At 40.9% G+C, this 16239-nt stretch overlaps 1 protein-coding gene across 5 annotated transcripts in view; it reads left to right on the top strand.

Moving 5' to 3' along the window:
* creb5 (cAMP responsive element binding protein 5) overlaps positions 1 to 16239 on the top strand; it is a 36425-nt gene that overhangs the window by 13384 nt on the left and 6802 nt on the right. For all 5 annotated transcript variants that reach the window (XR_910234.3, XR_002291964.2, XM_004077824.3 and 2 more), the window contains exons 6-7: positions 4999 to 5125; positions 6460 to 6570. Coding sequence is in view for 3 of the 5 variants with exons in the window: in XM_004077824.3 (XP_004077872.1) it covers positions 4999 to 5125; positions 6460 to 6570 (238 nt within the window). In the remaining 2 variants the exon portion in view is untranslated. The remainder of the gene's footprint in view (positions 1 to 4998; positions 5126 to 6459; positions 6571 to 16239) is intronic.

Raw genomic sequence — 16239 nt, 5'->3', positions numbered from 1 at the left:
GTTTGGATGTGGACGAAATCAGTGAGGATGAAGAGATCAGAGCCATGGTGAAAGATGACCAAAAAAAAGAAGTTGAGTGAGGAGCAAAAATTTAAGTAAAAAGCAGATCTTAGATTGAAAACGTCACATGTGGAAAGGAATTGGAAATACAAGGAGGTGTATGCCAGCTGTCACACAGTCAGGTTTCACTTGGTTAGATTTTACAAACATGACTCTTGATGGTTAGTTTACCTGATTCAAAATGATTGCACTCACAGGTCTCAACTTGAAAGACAGTTCCTCCCTCCTATCTTTCAGCAATGACATCTGATGTTGAATATCATGCTTGATGAATAATTCATGAGCATTCCTGAGTTGGCATGGATTTGCTTGAAGCCCCCCCAAAGTGAGGACACCTCAAATCCAGTGAAGCCCCCTCCCAGCATCCATCTCTTCACTTGCCCACTAATAAAAGTCAGCTTGTGTTGTAACCCATTACTGCTGATTTATTTGATCAGATTCATAGAATTTCCTTAGTCCAAACCCTATGGCACTCTCCTCCCACCAGTGATTAAAGGCAGTAAATCAGGGGCAGGTCCTGTGTAGTGTTTACCCAAAGAGCCAGGCAGCTGCAAGCTGTTTGAGGCCCTTGTTTCTCTCTCTGTTTACCTCTGTTTCCATGGAGACTGCACCACCATCTCCCAAATGTCTGGAACTTGGCCCTGGGATGTTTTGGTTACGTTCAAAAGTTTTTTGCTGCTGTGTCTACCCATAACAAGCTGTGACTTCACCCTGCGAGGAGCCAGTGCAGTGATGTTGGATGAGTCGCAGAGGGAAAGAGGGAAAAAGGAGTAGAGGAGGGAGGGACAAAATCAAGGGGTAGGCAGGCACTGGGTGGGGGGAGGGCGAAAAGCCAAGAGCATTACATCATTGCTGGAGCAGATTCAAAAAGGGAAGGATGTGAGTCAGTGGACTGACTGCACCTCTCTCCTTCTCTCACTCCTTTCGGATGATAGCCAAGGCTCTTGTGTTGAGGACCATTGCACTTGAGTTGGGACCATGTTGACTGGGACTGTTAAGCATTGTGTTTGTGTGGGTGGAGCCTGCAGGTTAGATAGTTAGAGGCACATATAGGAGTCACTAATGCTCTACTGGAGAGGACAAACTAAGACGAATAAACCATAGTGCAAGGGAGGAAATGAAATGTAAAAATGAATTCAAGGGAGGAGGAGGATCGAGTAGTCGTGCTATGGTGAAGTGAAGGTGGGAAGAGGTTTGTGGTGAATCTGAGTGGGGGGGAGAAGAGGCACTCAGTAATGTGAGAGTGCAGAGACCGGACAGCAGAGTGTCTACCTGCTCCCTCCTGGGGCCCAAGGCCCCTCAATGGAGCCGCAGGCTGTCAGTACTTCTTTATACACACACACAAATGCATGCTCACTTGCTCATAATGTTACATATACACATGCACTTATCTTGTTTTCAGGAGTGGACAAAAATTGCCTACAGATTTAAGTTCCACAGGTTTCATTTTGGGCCTAAAAGATATACTATTGTAATAATTAACTTATATGACAGACGTCATGAAAAGAGAAAAACAGCTTCTTTTCTTAGTTTTTTCTTGGCTGCTCCTGCTAAGGTTTATGTGATGACGACTCATTCAGCTTAACAAAATTTTAACCCATATGACAATAATTAGTATTTTTTTAATTGATTTGGAAGGTGATTTTTTTTTAGAATGTATTTGGTAGAGTTGGCACAGAGTTTAGTTGATACCCATCCACAGGAGGTGCAGTTAGATGATTGTTCGATTTTTCTCTCAAATATAAGCAGGTTGGGTTTTGCAGCATATGGTGATGACAGAGAGAGCTTGCTTTAGCATTGCTAACAGAGCTACAGGTGTAAAGTGCACAGGTGTGTTGTGTTCTCTAGAAGGCCAGAGCTTATTAAAACTGTGGTGTCTCCTGTTCGTTGTGTCCTGTCTGATACCTACTATATGACTCTCTTCCTGTGTTTCATGAAATCTGTTTTTACTATCATAAAATTATTTTAAAGATATATCATTATGAGCAGCAACAGGTCTAGCATTGGCTTGAAAGGTGTTCTGCGAGGAACTAGCATGTCCTACATGTGTCTGTGCAGCCTTTCTTTGGGTACTCCAAATAGCTTCCACAGTTCAAAATCATGCATTGGTTGGTAATTTTACACTATAGTAGCTTAAATTCTGTCCTCAATAAAAAAAATAAATATATATATATATATATATATATATATATATATATATATATATATATATAATGTTTTTGCCACATTACAGAGCAATACAACAAGTTGATATATTTGTTAGAGATGGTTTAGATGTCAAATCTGTTTTCTAAAAACTACAGTTCCTTGTTTTAGCCTCTGCTGCTACATCCAGAACTGGTACCTAATACTATAGCAAAGCTGTTTTCAGTGCAATGCAGAGATGGAGCTTGGTGTGGGGGGTGAGGGGCAAGGAAAGGGGGTGAGGGCAGCTGCCCCCTCAGCAAAAAGCTTTGCCCCACATTTGCACCCCCAATGTTGGGGTCAATTATCATTATTGACAAAGATTAAGAATGAAGATGGAGATGACAGGGCATCAGTGCTGGAATTGTTGCACTACAGCAACTAATATGTCTTTATTGACACATGTTCAGTGTTGAAAACAATCTCTGTATTTACTTAAATGCAACATGGAGGGCGAATAAAGACAAAATTGTCTGTATTTCTATGTTTTCTTAAAACTGTTACTTCAGGGAAAGATAAACAGCTTTGCAGTTTTTTATCTTTAGCCCAGAAAACACAGTTTTGTCCACAGCTTCAATGAGCCACCACCATGGGGTTGTTGTTTTATCGAGTCTAAATTTTGAGAGAAACTGTGGGTGTAGTGAACCGCCACAACACACACCTTCCATGACTTTCCCATGTGGAAATATTTGGATTCCCATCGTTGTTCAGATGTCACATATGCCTTTAAATAAGTGTGATTGGGATAAATTGGGACGTTGGACAGGAGTGACACACAGTCAGGATGGTAATGATCCAGTTTGTGTGCGGAGCAATCTAAAGTGTCTGGAGTGTAAATGCACATATTTAGGTCTGGAAAAATACAGGTATTTTTTCAGGTGGTGGAGCTTTTTTTCCCACTTGGCTATACGGCGGCTTTCTTACCCACTATTATGGGGATCCAAGTTTGGATTTTTCCATTGATCACATGCAATCATTGGATGTAGTTGACCGAAATGTTTCTCGCATGTACCCCTTCTTAATGCTCTGTGGAAGCTGATCTGTATTGACTGGCAAGCAGCGTTGTACATCATGATGATACAGATAATGAGAGATTTATTGATTCTTCTGCTGGCTATTCAAAAACCATGTGGCCATGAGCTGCTATCAGAAGAAACCGTAACTGTTTGCAGGTAGATGTAGCAGCACCCTGCAGCTGGGAGCTGGTGTTTGTACAAGTCGTGATTTGGTGGTATTTGTACAAATGATGTCAATGCGAGCAGATGTTCCAAGTGTGGGTGTTAGAATGGTACAGCGGAGAGCCATTGACTGAGACAGGTCCACTGTCATTATTTTGAGCTTAGTCTGGACCTCTGTGAGAGTGATTTGTGGAGCCACCGTGAGTATTAAAAGACCTGTCAGTCCACGCATGTGTTTGTGGTCAATGGAAACTTTTTTTGAAGATTTCACAGTTACATTTCTAAATGACATGTTTCACATGCTCATCTCATGTAGCTGTGAAGTAAAATATTGCACAGTATTATCCTCATCAAGGATCAGGACTGGGTTTTAAAAATGGATTTTTTGAAATTGAATTAATATGGGTAATTTGTATTCATTGGAATATTGTATGGAAGTTTTTTTGTTACTTTTCATATTGAAATCTAACTTGCAAACTGTATTATTATGTTGCAAGCCTGATTTGCATATTGAAATATCAATTACCAAATGCATTTTCAAATTGCATTAAAAATTAAATCGCAAACTGAATGGTCAGTTGAGAATTGCATATTACTTAAAAAATATGGGTGAAAAAAATTCGATAATAATGGGACCTTTATGTAAATGCGTTGAGTAAATTCTTGAACCAATTTTCCATGAAAGTAATTTTCTTGCATTTCTATTATTTTTCCTTTTGGTTTTTAATTTAAAATGAAATTGTCACTTTTTAATTGTGCTGTTAAAAGTAAAAAAAAAAAACAAGTTCTGTTTTGATAATTCTTTGCTAAAATAATGATTTACAATATGTAGGCTAAGAATTGTTACAAATAATTTTATTAAAATTGACAATTATTTTGCAAACCCATTAGATTTAATAAGCAATCAAATAAAGTTTATCTTCTTTTATAATTCATAATTAATATGTAGAGATTTGGTGATCTAAAATGTTGTCACAATGAGATAAAAACTCAAGACAACAGTGACTCTCCGTTGTAAAGTTAAATAAACTTTTTTTATTAGAGTTTCTAAGATCTAAAAATGTTCTGGATTTAGATATGTTTGACACTTTGCAACGTTAACAAAAAAAAAAAAAATATATATATATATATATATATATATATATATATATATATATATATATATATATATATATATATATATACATATTATTATTTTTTGTTAATATATAATATATATATATATATATATTATTATTTTTTGTTAATATATAATATATATTATGTATATATATATATATATATATATATATATATATATATATATATATATATATATATATATATATATATATATATATATATATATATATATATATATATATATATACACATAAATATATACCGGTATATATATAAATTCAAAACAAGTGTGAACTGTTTTTTCACATTTCTTCTTCAGTTCTGTTTTTAGCCATTTCTGCGTTCATACTATGTAACACATAGCATAAGTGTTAAAATATTCCCTCTATGACAACATAATTAGATGTTATTATTGTGTGTGTGTGTGTGTGTGTGTGTGTGCACGGGTTTCCAGACCTGTCCCTGGCTCTCTGTCTTCACTGCTGCACCTACGAAACAGACAGAGACAGCCTCTACCAGCCTCCATGCCTGGAACTCTGCCAGACCCAACCATGCCGGGCTCCTCTGCTGTGTTGATGCCTGTGAGTACACCAAAAGATCCTGTTCACGTATGGATGCATACAGAAACAAAATCAGATACTCAAGCTATGTCAGTCCGCTGTATTGTTTTACTCAATATAAACTTTTTTTAATCTATTTAAAAAAAAATCCTTAAAAGCAATTTTTATTTGATGTGATGTCAAAGTGGAACTAAAAGGTGCAGTATTTGCGCTAAACTCTTAAGCATGTGAGCTAAAGGTCAAATCAATAATTTTGTGGTTCAGTTGGAGTGAAAGTCCCCACTTTTGGATGTAGAACTCAAACCTTGTTATTAAGTTTCCAAGATGAAAGTCTGCAGTTTGGAGGGTTATATAAATCTCCAAATTTCTAGTGATATGACTAGTGGTCTTATCGTAGCTACGGACCTCTCACGCCCATTGTACGGAAAAATCCCACCCTTGTTTATTAAATTAAAAGTTAAGTGATTTGGTGCAAGATTGACGGATCAGGAGAGGGGTGCAGGTTTGGGTGATATTTTTACACAAAACACACTTAGTGCAATTAAGTTTGTGTGTCAGGTTGTGGACCTCGGCCTCTGTGGACGCACAGGGAGAAGGAGGGCCAGGCAAATGGGGGGGTCGGCTTCTCGTAGAGACCACAGCATCAGTGAGAGTTCAGCAGCTGGATACACACACACTTAACGTAAACTGAGCCCCTTAAACAAAGGTTTTTTCTTTCCTGCTTACATTGCATGGCCGACACGACTCACATTATCAGCCCACGCAGGTGACCTTTCACCCCTCTCGGCTTATCCAGCTGATTTCCTAGCATTCAGGTTTCAGCTGTGCTGTGTGACCAGTCTGACCGGGGTCAGGCAAGAGGCAAGCCGTTAGCACACATGCATGAAAACATTGAACTTGTCATCTGTTAACACTGAATCACATTTCATGGATCTCATAAATGTAAATATATATATATATACATGATGTACGAACCTGTCATAAGCTCACTGGGCTGACATCGAAAACATGCCGACGTTGCATGGGTTTCCTGTGTTAAGTCCCTCTATTCTGGCTTCCTGTTTCACCCCAGCTCCAGTTATCATCACTCTATGCAGTGTACAGGGTACCCCACAACAGCATGATTAGCCCCTCATGACTTCTCATCCTTTGTTGTTCACCAGGTCAGAGGATGTGCCTCACACTTTAACGCTCGACCTTTTATCTTAAAATCAGTGACGATATCTCATCAGGATGTAAAAAAACCTTCATAAACAGAGCAAAAAGGCTAATGGATAACTTAGGTGTTTGTGGTTTTTAGAAGGTCATATTTGGACACAAGAGTTTGACTTTTTCCACATTGTTGTCGTCTTCAGATGGAGAGGCAGATGTCTATGGGTTCGAATATGATGGGCATGCAGAGCCCCGCCCACAGCAGCTCCTGCTCCTCCACTCACATTCCCTCCATGCACTCAGAAGCCAAACTGGTGAGCATACGCAAGTATTCACATGGACACACGCACATATGTTGCAACTTTCTTTTCCACTAGGCTGTGCCAGCAAAGCTGCGCTCTTAGGCCTGTGTGGATTTCATCATCTGGTGTGTAATCAAAGCTGCGCCTGAACCTGCCAGTGCAGTGCTGGAGACTCGCTGGAATAATGGGGCCTTTATGTGAATGCGGCTCGACTGCCCACTGACTGCCTGATGTATATCTTAATGTACAGAACATGTTCTGTAAGTCCTGTAACTTGTTAGCACTGGTTCAACACAGTGGGAAAAAATCAAATGACCTCATCCTTTACAAAGCAGGCAGTTGTAGCCAAAGGAGTGACCAAGGGATAAAGTAAAAGAGACGCTGAAATTTAATTGGCTTGGAAGCTAAAGACATAAAAAAATGACGAGTTAATAACCTAAAAGAAGTCTTCCAATTTGGTCTTTCTTTCCAAGCTAGTATTGCTGCATCACTTATGGCAGCCCCCCCCAAATAAGACAGCCCTCACAGTTCAGTTTAGTAGATAGGGATTGATTAATACTACAGCAACAGAAACCAACAACCAATTGTTGATCTCAAAATAAATAGGGAGAGTCATAACTTGGGTATCAAACGGATCACAAACCGCAGCTTTGTGCTCAACAAGGCTCGCAGATTGCCGAGTTTTCTGGGGATTAACATCTTGTGGAGAATGAGGAGGTAGCAGAGGTTATTAGAAGAGTTATTGCTCTGATAGTGGAGAGTGGGAGCAGTCCCAGGGCATTTAATTCTCCCTCTTCCTCATGCTCTTTCAAGATTGATCGCCTTTGTAGTCTTTTGAGTCTCCTCAGTTGTTCCTATGGTAACACACTGGGGTAACACAATATTAGTGTATTAGGCTTATCTCTCCTCTGGCCGTCATCCAGACACATCTTACCCCCCCCCCCCCCCTCCTATCTGTGTAATTGAATTGTAAATGCTCTGTTAGCTCTCCTCTAAACATATGCACTCACTAAATGGCTGCAGGCCCCTTTACCGCACAACTTTCTGGTTAGGTGGCTATTCGGACAGGAGGTACAGTTTTGAAATGTGCGTCAATTGAGATTCTGTTCGCTGATGCCTAATCGCAACTGATGGAATTCCACGATTGTGACCAAAAAGTGAGAGACTAATTATGTTATCTGGGTGCGATCTCCAGAATAGTTTTCATAAGCATGGTCAGGGTCTCTAATGTCTGTAATATCCTCGCTCGGGCCAGGTCGATAAATACGGCTTCGCTATCAGGTAACTGGGCCATGATCAGGCCCATGTGTCCCCTGCGACGTTCTCAATCCGGCTCTAATCGCATTACCCCAACGATGTTGACTTTCCTCCAATGGGAAATCTCCGCACTGTAACCCCACACCTCAGAGGAGCGGACCCGGATACACTCTTTCTGCTCAACGTTTACACAGCGAGAGCAAAAGGAGGAGACAGAGTGGGACTTTGATAGGCATGATGGAAAAGATATATGGAAAAAGCAAGAGAGTTGAAAGGTGAGAAACTGTATTGATGTTCTAACAAACTAAAGTGAGGAAAACATTTTCTTTTTTTGTGCATTCAACTCTGCATTGTACCTGTGTATGGTTGATTGTTTGGTAGCATTTTGCAATTGTAAGCATTGGCTGTAGAATTATGCCCTACCCTGCCAAAGAAAACACGCCCAGAGCCTGGGCTAATGAAGGCTAATTGATTTTGTGGTGGGCCAGAGCAGTAGGGAGGCCTGTCTCTGGTGTAAATAGTTAATGAGCCAAAGGACTGCTGTGGCCCCTGGGGGACTCATATCTCACTCTCAGCTCTGTGTTTGTACTCTCTGGGTCAAAGACTGGATCTGCATTACTGCCTTTATTTTGCTGCCGAGATTTTCCCCTTAAGTGCCATCATTTAAGTGGTGCAACACAGCCTGATAGAAGAATAATTGGCTTGTATGCTTTCCTTAATGCTTCAAGTTTGCCGTCTGGGGGTGTTTCTAAGAGTGGAATGCTGTATTAGCTTTGCTTCTTTTTTTTCTTCCTCTTCTTCTTCTAAAGGACATGGTACTCATGGTGCCGGGTGTGGTTGAGTTCTGCTCTGTTGTGGTCTGGGGAATTGAATGGTGCGTGTTGTACGCTGGAGGTTGTGGGATAACTGACCCTTGCAGTGCAGAGGAAACACAGCAGAGACGAGGCCAAGTTCCACAGCACGCCAGCCAAGGCATTACATCACCACTTAGGGCCAGCTCTCCACGGGTCCTTGCAAACACTCATGTACATGCAGGCACATGGACTGCCATGTCGCTGTCCTGCATGGGTACATGGACCTCCATAGCCACAACAGGCCAAGAGAGAGATGGTTCAGTACTTGTGGCAAACCGTTGACATCCATGCATGTTGAGGAAACTGTATAAACATGTCCTTTACAAACGTTCATCTTAGGTTTAAACTGCTTACGATTTTTTGAGTACGGTGGAAGGTACTCACGAGAATCGGTTTAATTGGTGAGACCAGTCTTATCGTTTTTTTTTTTTTGTTTTTCTTCTCAAAAAAACATCTGTGAAAGCTCACAGCAGCACGACTTAAGTCAAGCCAGTAAGCAATGAACTTTTGCACTGATTTTTTTGTCTTTGAATGAGCGCCACGCTTTCCGCACATCCTGCCTGCGTTCTAATTTCAGACAGAGCAGCCTTGAAACCTTTTGCTGTTGTGTAAAAATGTGTTACTTATTATCTCCCAATTATTTATTGTTTACATTGTTACCATGGACAATAAATTTGTCACTAAGCATCAGGCGAAGTGCTGATATTTTTATGTGGTAAACAATACTATATGTTCATTCGCCACTGCCTGTTTGGAACTGGCACTAGATTGGTGAATGACATAATACTTGGCATGCTCTAAATATGTTCCTTTTTCTTGGGGAGGAGGGGAAAAATTGCACTTTTCTTGAACAAAAAAAATTCTTTGCACAATAATGGCCTTAAATCAGAAGATTTTTATTTCCTTAAGATCACCTGTATGACTCTGATTTCGGTATAGCTGTAGAATTGTAGTAGGCAGAAGGACTACAGGTCAAGTATCTGTGTAATAGAGACCTTGTAGAAAATATGTCATTTGATGCCAAAAAAACGTGCAAAATTCCTCTACATTTGTCATTTTTAATCCATTTCCTTCATTTCACGTGATGCAAAGCTTAAAGCAGTAAAAACATCGCCATGCCTTTTACATCCTAGCACCAAAGCACATCTGATTAAACTTGTACCAACAGAGTTACCAATACACAATCCGTGCATACTTCTTGTTTTGTGCGCAGCGACTTGATAAATAGTGTTATTGTCAGGGTACGATGTCATTGAGCAGTGACATGAGCTAAGAGCACAGCTGAATCTGCTGGCCGCTACAGTCACAATGTGTATGTTTGGCATATACGTACAATTGAATGCATGCTCATTGTTTGCGCTTGTAGCTAATTGTCTGAGTGATGCTATCCTCTCTGGTACTTATTGTCCTTGGAGTCAAAGCACATCTTTGGATAAAAAAGATTAAAGCAAGCCATTAAGGCAGGGTTTACACATGGTTTAGATTCAGAGCTGTTATGTGCATATTTGTGGCTAGTTAAATGCTCATGGATATAGATGTGCAGTTTGCATGTTCTTTTTTTTTCCCCACTGAAGGTTTCTTTCTTTTGTGATGAAAGTAAGTGTTTAAATTTTTTTTTTTTTTTTTTTTACGGAGTAGAGTGCACAGCTCAGGAACTGCTGGATTCCCGTGGCAGCCACTTTATCGGTGCTGGATATAAACCAGAGAGGGGCCCCTCTCCTACCGCTTCCTCTTTGTTGCCAACACCAAAGACTTTGTCTAATTTTAATCAACAGAATGTAAAGATACCTGAAGTTTTTGCAAAGTTTTAAATGAAGGATTATTACTTGCCTGTGTGATCCACGTTTAAAGCAGGAATGAACTATACATTTTTCACTAATTGCCACAATTATCTGGGCGGATTTTGTATGATGCTGAACGGTATCTTTAGTTTCTAGTATCCATATATATGAATATACCTTCTAGATTTATGTGGAACCTTACCTTGAACCAGTGCCAGATTATGTTTTAGCCTGAGAATAAAGATTCTATGTCAAGTGCTTACACAAGGGTTTTTGGCCTAAAAGTACTTTTTAAATATTCCTGCTATTGTAATTGCTCAGACTTGATTCTGAAATGGATTTATGTGTTCTCCTCAATCTACAAACTGTCACCACAACAAAAAAACAAATAGTTTATTTGTGTTTTGTGAGGATTCGTATTTGTCACTGCTACTTGGCTAAAACAACTTTGGCGGGATGCCTGAGGTTCTTCTTCAGTTTGACACTTGTGGTGTGGAGTTTGTCTTCCTCTCATTGACAGAAACACTCTGGCTCAATGGGATCATCAGTGCTCAGGCACTTTCAAGTGTCTTCAGAGTTGCGTTACTGCACTGATTCACGCCCGAACTGTTGCTAGGCCAGTACAGAACTTATTATAGAATCTTTTTCACTTTCGCAAGTTATTTCCTTCTTGTTACCTTAACATTTTTTCAATGATAGTTTATTCTCATGATTGCATGTTTGAGCAGAGACGAATAATCAGGCATCTATGTTTATGAGGGCAAAGCAGGCAGTTGTGGTGGAAAGCGTTGCATCTGTTTGTCTTTGCACAGGCGCACATTGTTTTAGGGTGTTACTGTGAGTGTGAAGGCCATTTCGTCATGGTTCATTGCTTTTGAATGCGATGGGTCTCAAGTAGAGCCAAGCTTGGATAAACCGACTTCATCAACACACAGGCCAGCCTGGACTGGTCCATCCAAAGTCAGCCTATCTAAGCAGTGGAAAAAAACAGTACTTTAACATAACTTTCAAAAAAACGTTTGCGAGGTTATTTCAAAGAAAAAAGGGCGATGTTTGGAGTCTGAGTCAAGTGAATGTGTCCAAGCTGAACTTGTTTAGCTTGAAACTTAAACTAATACCTTTTTTTGTCATAATGCTAAATTCATGTTTCCAACAAATATTTCACTTTTAGCTTAATGAAAACCAAAAAATTAGACTGCCATGAAAAACAATTATATTTTTTTAAATAACAGAGTTTGTTCTCTTAAATTTATTGTATTTTTCCAACACTCTGAGCTAAAATGTACAAATCTACCCAGTCCTATAGCCGGTTAGTACATTAGTGTTATTTGTATTTGTGCTTCAGGTTATATGCCACTCTGGGGCACACTGACAGTGAATGCAGTGATAACCATGTAGGCTGCACTGGAGCAGGGCTTTACAAGAAGGGGACCAGCGAGGCAATGCAGACCGGAGTCAGAGGCCCATCCATTAACTTGACAGGGTGCAGAAGCTGCCAAGAGTATGAGCGCATGCTTTGGAGCATGCTCCTTAGTGGGCGTGCTCCTCGCTGCGCCCATACCGCCTCGGTTCCTCCAAGCACCAGCAGAGCGCCTGGCCCTGGCAGAACAGCCAGTCTATATCCACCTCCCCGACTGCGTCTGGAACCACAGGGAAGCTCTGTTCGCCTCTACCCAGAGCAGCTTGGCCTGGAACCCGAGAGAGAAAGAGAGATGGGGGCAATGGTTAAGCACAGCTCTCCCATCAGACTGTCTGTCTCACCGTTCCCCGAGGAAATCAGTTTAACAGTCCCCGGCTCTTGGCAAGCAGAAGCGGAGGGGGTGGAAGGGCAGGGAAGAGGTGCACATGCTTGTGAGAAGAAGAGGAAGGGAGGGGAGGGTGTTACTGCCTTTTTGGGCAAAAGGGAAATCTAATAAATTTGAACTAATGGAGTTTGGAGTTTTAGTGGACAGAGAAGGGGCTTTACGGACTGGCATTGGTGGGTAATGTTGGACATGAGAAGGACAGAGCAGAGCTGCAACCTCTCAGCTCCAGCTGGTGAACCCATGTTGGAGAGCTAGGAGACCTTAGCATACATAAATTCTGCCAGGAAAGTTAGAGCAATGGTGGATCGTGCAATTAGAAATACTGTGCTAGTCTCAACAAAAATCTGACAGACACAGAGGGGTGTTTTAATATTTGTCTGCTGCCTGTTTTTTTTTTTTTTAATGAAAAAACTGATGATTTCGTTTAAAAACTTTGATCTCTTTGCCAGAAACCTATGGCTCTGCAGACGGGTTAAATCTTTCTAAGTTGCTTCAAGGCGCCGGAGGGCCACAGGTCTCTTGATAGCACACTGCTCCACTTTTAAAAGGAATAAAAGTGCTCACCCTGACCCTGCTGATTTTGATTTACCTATCCTGGGCCTGGTGTGGTCTTCTCCCTTTGTACCTGCTCCATGCTCCCGCTTTCTCCTCCCAGGGTTAATAGATATGAAGTCATCAGTTGGGGAGAAACCTGAGTGTCTTCTCAGGATGTGCCCAGAGCACTCACAGGGACATCATTCAAAGGCTGTGGTGTCAGCGAGAGGAAGCAGCCATTAATAAATATCATTAATGGAAGATCACCTGGTATCTCTGAAACCACATAAATGAGATCCTCCTAAAAATGGAGTGGGAGTGGCGAGGTCAGGGGGCAAAGGTCTGAGAAGAGATAGCTTCCCTCTGGGCAAAAAAAAAAAAAAGGCTGAATCAGGGATGGTGCTTTCACAGTGAAAAATCAATAACTCCAAAGAGAGAATGCATGAAATGTAGTGTCAAGCAAGTGCATGTTTTTATGCCCCTAGTTGACAGAATTATGGTGAAAGAAGCTGATTTTTTTAATGGCCCACAAAGTTGTCTCCCCATTGTGTCTTGCTTTGTTTTCCATTTTCCAGCAGGTCAGACAGCACAGGGATGGGCTGAGTGCCATCCCATCTGCAAGGGCTCCCTGCTGCCACAGGCTAACACCTGCACTGATTTAATAACTGTTTTCTGTGGCAGCCATCTTGCTGTAGAAGACATGTACATGTATGTGGGTGTCATTAGACTTAAATGCACATTGTGGTTAAGTTCATGCGCTCAGCACAGTCTGGGGAAATACAACCATGTGTTAAAGAGTCATTAGGGAGCTGATGAAGGTGTGTGAGAGTCACAGCCTGCTCATCATCACTCTGCTAACATCCCTTAGTTGCGTCACTGTGGTTCTGGATACAAGACTTAAGTTTTGGCTGAGCAGGATTTAAGTAAGCTGCGTCCATGCTGCAGCCGGTGCAGAGGCACATGCGTGCAGAAGTCGCTTCGGAATTGTTCACAGTAAGAGATTTGTATTTTTAACCAAGTAAAAACGGTAAAGTAATTTCTTTTTTTGTCTTCACGGCAATGTTTCCCGATAGATAGATAGATAGAAAACAGATTTTAGTTGAATTTGCTGTTTTGAACTCCTAACTGACAGGTAATGGATCATTTTTGGAATCCTCACTGTCAGAAGCTTGAAAACTCGTGCATGTTCATTCTCGCAAGATGTTTCCTTATTCATTTTTTACATAGATGTCATTCTGTGCTTGTGCTTTCCTCTTGTTGCTCATAAATATCACAGCTTTCAGCTTACTGACCTGACCTTCCTTTTTCTTTCTTTGGATGCAGGATAATTGAATTAATAGACAGCCTGTGCTGCATTGCCAGCTGCATAGCTATCTGAGGCACTGATGAATGAGTCAACGCTGAGTTAACGCTGCCTTGGGCAAATTATGTTTGAGGCAAAGGCACCAAATTCCATCTAATCTCTCCCCACTGGTCTCTTTCTCTCCTGTTTCTCCCTTTTGCCTCCCTTTTTTTTCTCTGTCACTCTTCCCTGACGCCTGGTTGGCAGGAACCTCCAGTTGCAGCAAAAGACTGTCTTACTTCAGTCCACAAAAGCAGAATGTAGCGGTTCAACTGCAGTCCCCAGCTGCTCAGGTGACTGCTTGCTCTGCGAGGATTGTCACACTCTGATTGGTTGTCTTTTTTATTAATGGGTGGTTTCTTACCAACCTACTGATAAACTGAAAACTGAAGGGAAGATGTTTAGTTCTCGTGGACAGACTTCCCTCTGTGACCTGTAGGCCTAAAAAATGTCTCTGACAAGCCGGCGACTATGATGGATATGTAAGCTTTTTACTTTTCTATTTTAACTATCTAGATTTCTGTTGTTTATACACTATACACTTTCTGGTCTTTCTTATTCACCAGAGAAATGTAAAGACTCTTGGCTATTATGTTCATTTCAAAAGAACACACTCCTAAGATCTGTGAGTCTTAGTGTGGCAGCTGTAAACCCCGAAAACTCCCTTTGTGTTGTTGCAGGCCATGGTGTTTTAGCTCTAAAAGAAGCTCTAAAAAGAAAGCTAAAGTTGGACTTGTCAAGTGCCGTGTTGATATAGGAATTTAATATTGGTTTATGCAAGTGATCAAATATAAGAATACTGTTTCATTCTGTGGAAATAATCCAGCTAAAGACGTTGTTTTTATTACAATGTGTGGCATCTTCTCCTAAGAGAAACAGAAACTCAACAGAAACAGGCTCAGCAAGGTCATAATTTCACTGGGCTGGTTTCATGCACCATTCTTTAAATCGGCTCTCGTCTTCGGGGAAAAACGGCTAAGCTTCTTGTGTTTTAACAAATACATACCAATTGTGTGTAAATAAGAAACAACACTGAAGATGTACTCTTGTTAAAGTTTTGCAGAGCCTTTGTCCACTTTAAAAGGCTTTCTACTCAAGAGTTGAAGAGAAGAGGTTTGATGTTTGTTCTGGTCGTGTCCAAGTCATGAGCAGAACCAGCTGGATGCCATTCCCGGTGGGAATCATGAATGTGAATGTTGTTAAAAGATACGGAGTCCTGGACTGAGTTGGGGCTTACTGACAGCAGCTGGGTGAGGGGGGAAGGGACCCCAACGCAAAAAAAAGAGAAAAAGAAGTAACTGTGTTTGAGAGTGGAAAACTGTACCGCAGCAGCCTTGACATAAACATTTTTGATTTTTTTTTTTCAACTTTACAAATCTGCTTAAAAGTAAATATTCATTTGAAAATCTATTTACAGAAACGTACATTAAAATGACTGGCTGCTTGGAGCCTTACAGCGTGACAGTTTTTTAGTTTTTATTTATGTCTCGGTCTGTGCGAGGCTTCTGGTCTTGTGTTTGTCTTCATGTGATGCCCAGAAAAACAGACCTCGGGGAGATGTGGTAAACACAAAAAAAGAAGCACACCTTTACTCAGCCTCTCTCGCAGACTGCACAGACACTCAACCGGGGCGTAGTGGACCACGTTTGAAGATTACACTTTACAAGGAATTTTATCTCGCACAAACATACAAAGAAATATCTGTTATGATGGCAACAGAGGACTAAGACTGGGCTGAAGGAGTGGCAGAGGACAACATAAAGGCATCTAAAGTGTTTCCTGGCCTGCGAGTTGATGAAAGTTTGTCTTTCCACAGCTCAACATTTTAAGTTCCACTCTGATCATCTTTTAAGCTATTCAAAAAGCGTTCCATGTGGTCTTTTAATTATGATTATGTAGTTTAAAGCCAAAATAAAAAACCCACAGTTTTCCTTTTTAGTACAGAGTTTCTGCAGAATGGCAGTAGTGGATTTGATATTTGCCTCTGAGTTGTGGGTGCGGAGAAACCCTTCCCCTGTCCCCTTCATCCATCTCGTTGCATGCTCTCCTACTAGCTTACAGCCCCTCACATCTCCAATCTAACATTTCCAGTTAAACAACAATGACGA

Source organism: Oryzias latipes, chromosome 16 (assembly GCF_002234675.1).
Source record: "Oryzias latipes chromosome 16, ASM223467v1".
In the NCBI taxonomy this organism is placed as follows: Eukaryota; Metazoa; Chordata; class Actinopteri; order Beloniformes; family Adrianichthyidae; genus Oryzias; species Oryzias latipes.
The sequence above is the reverse complement of the archived record's forward strand: the minus strand, read 5'-3'. Positions and strand labels throughout refer to the sequence as shown.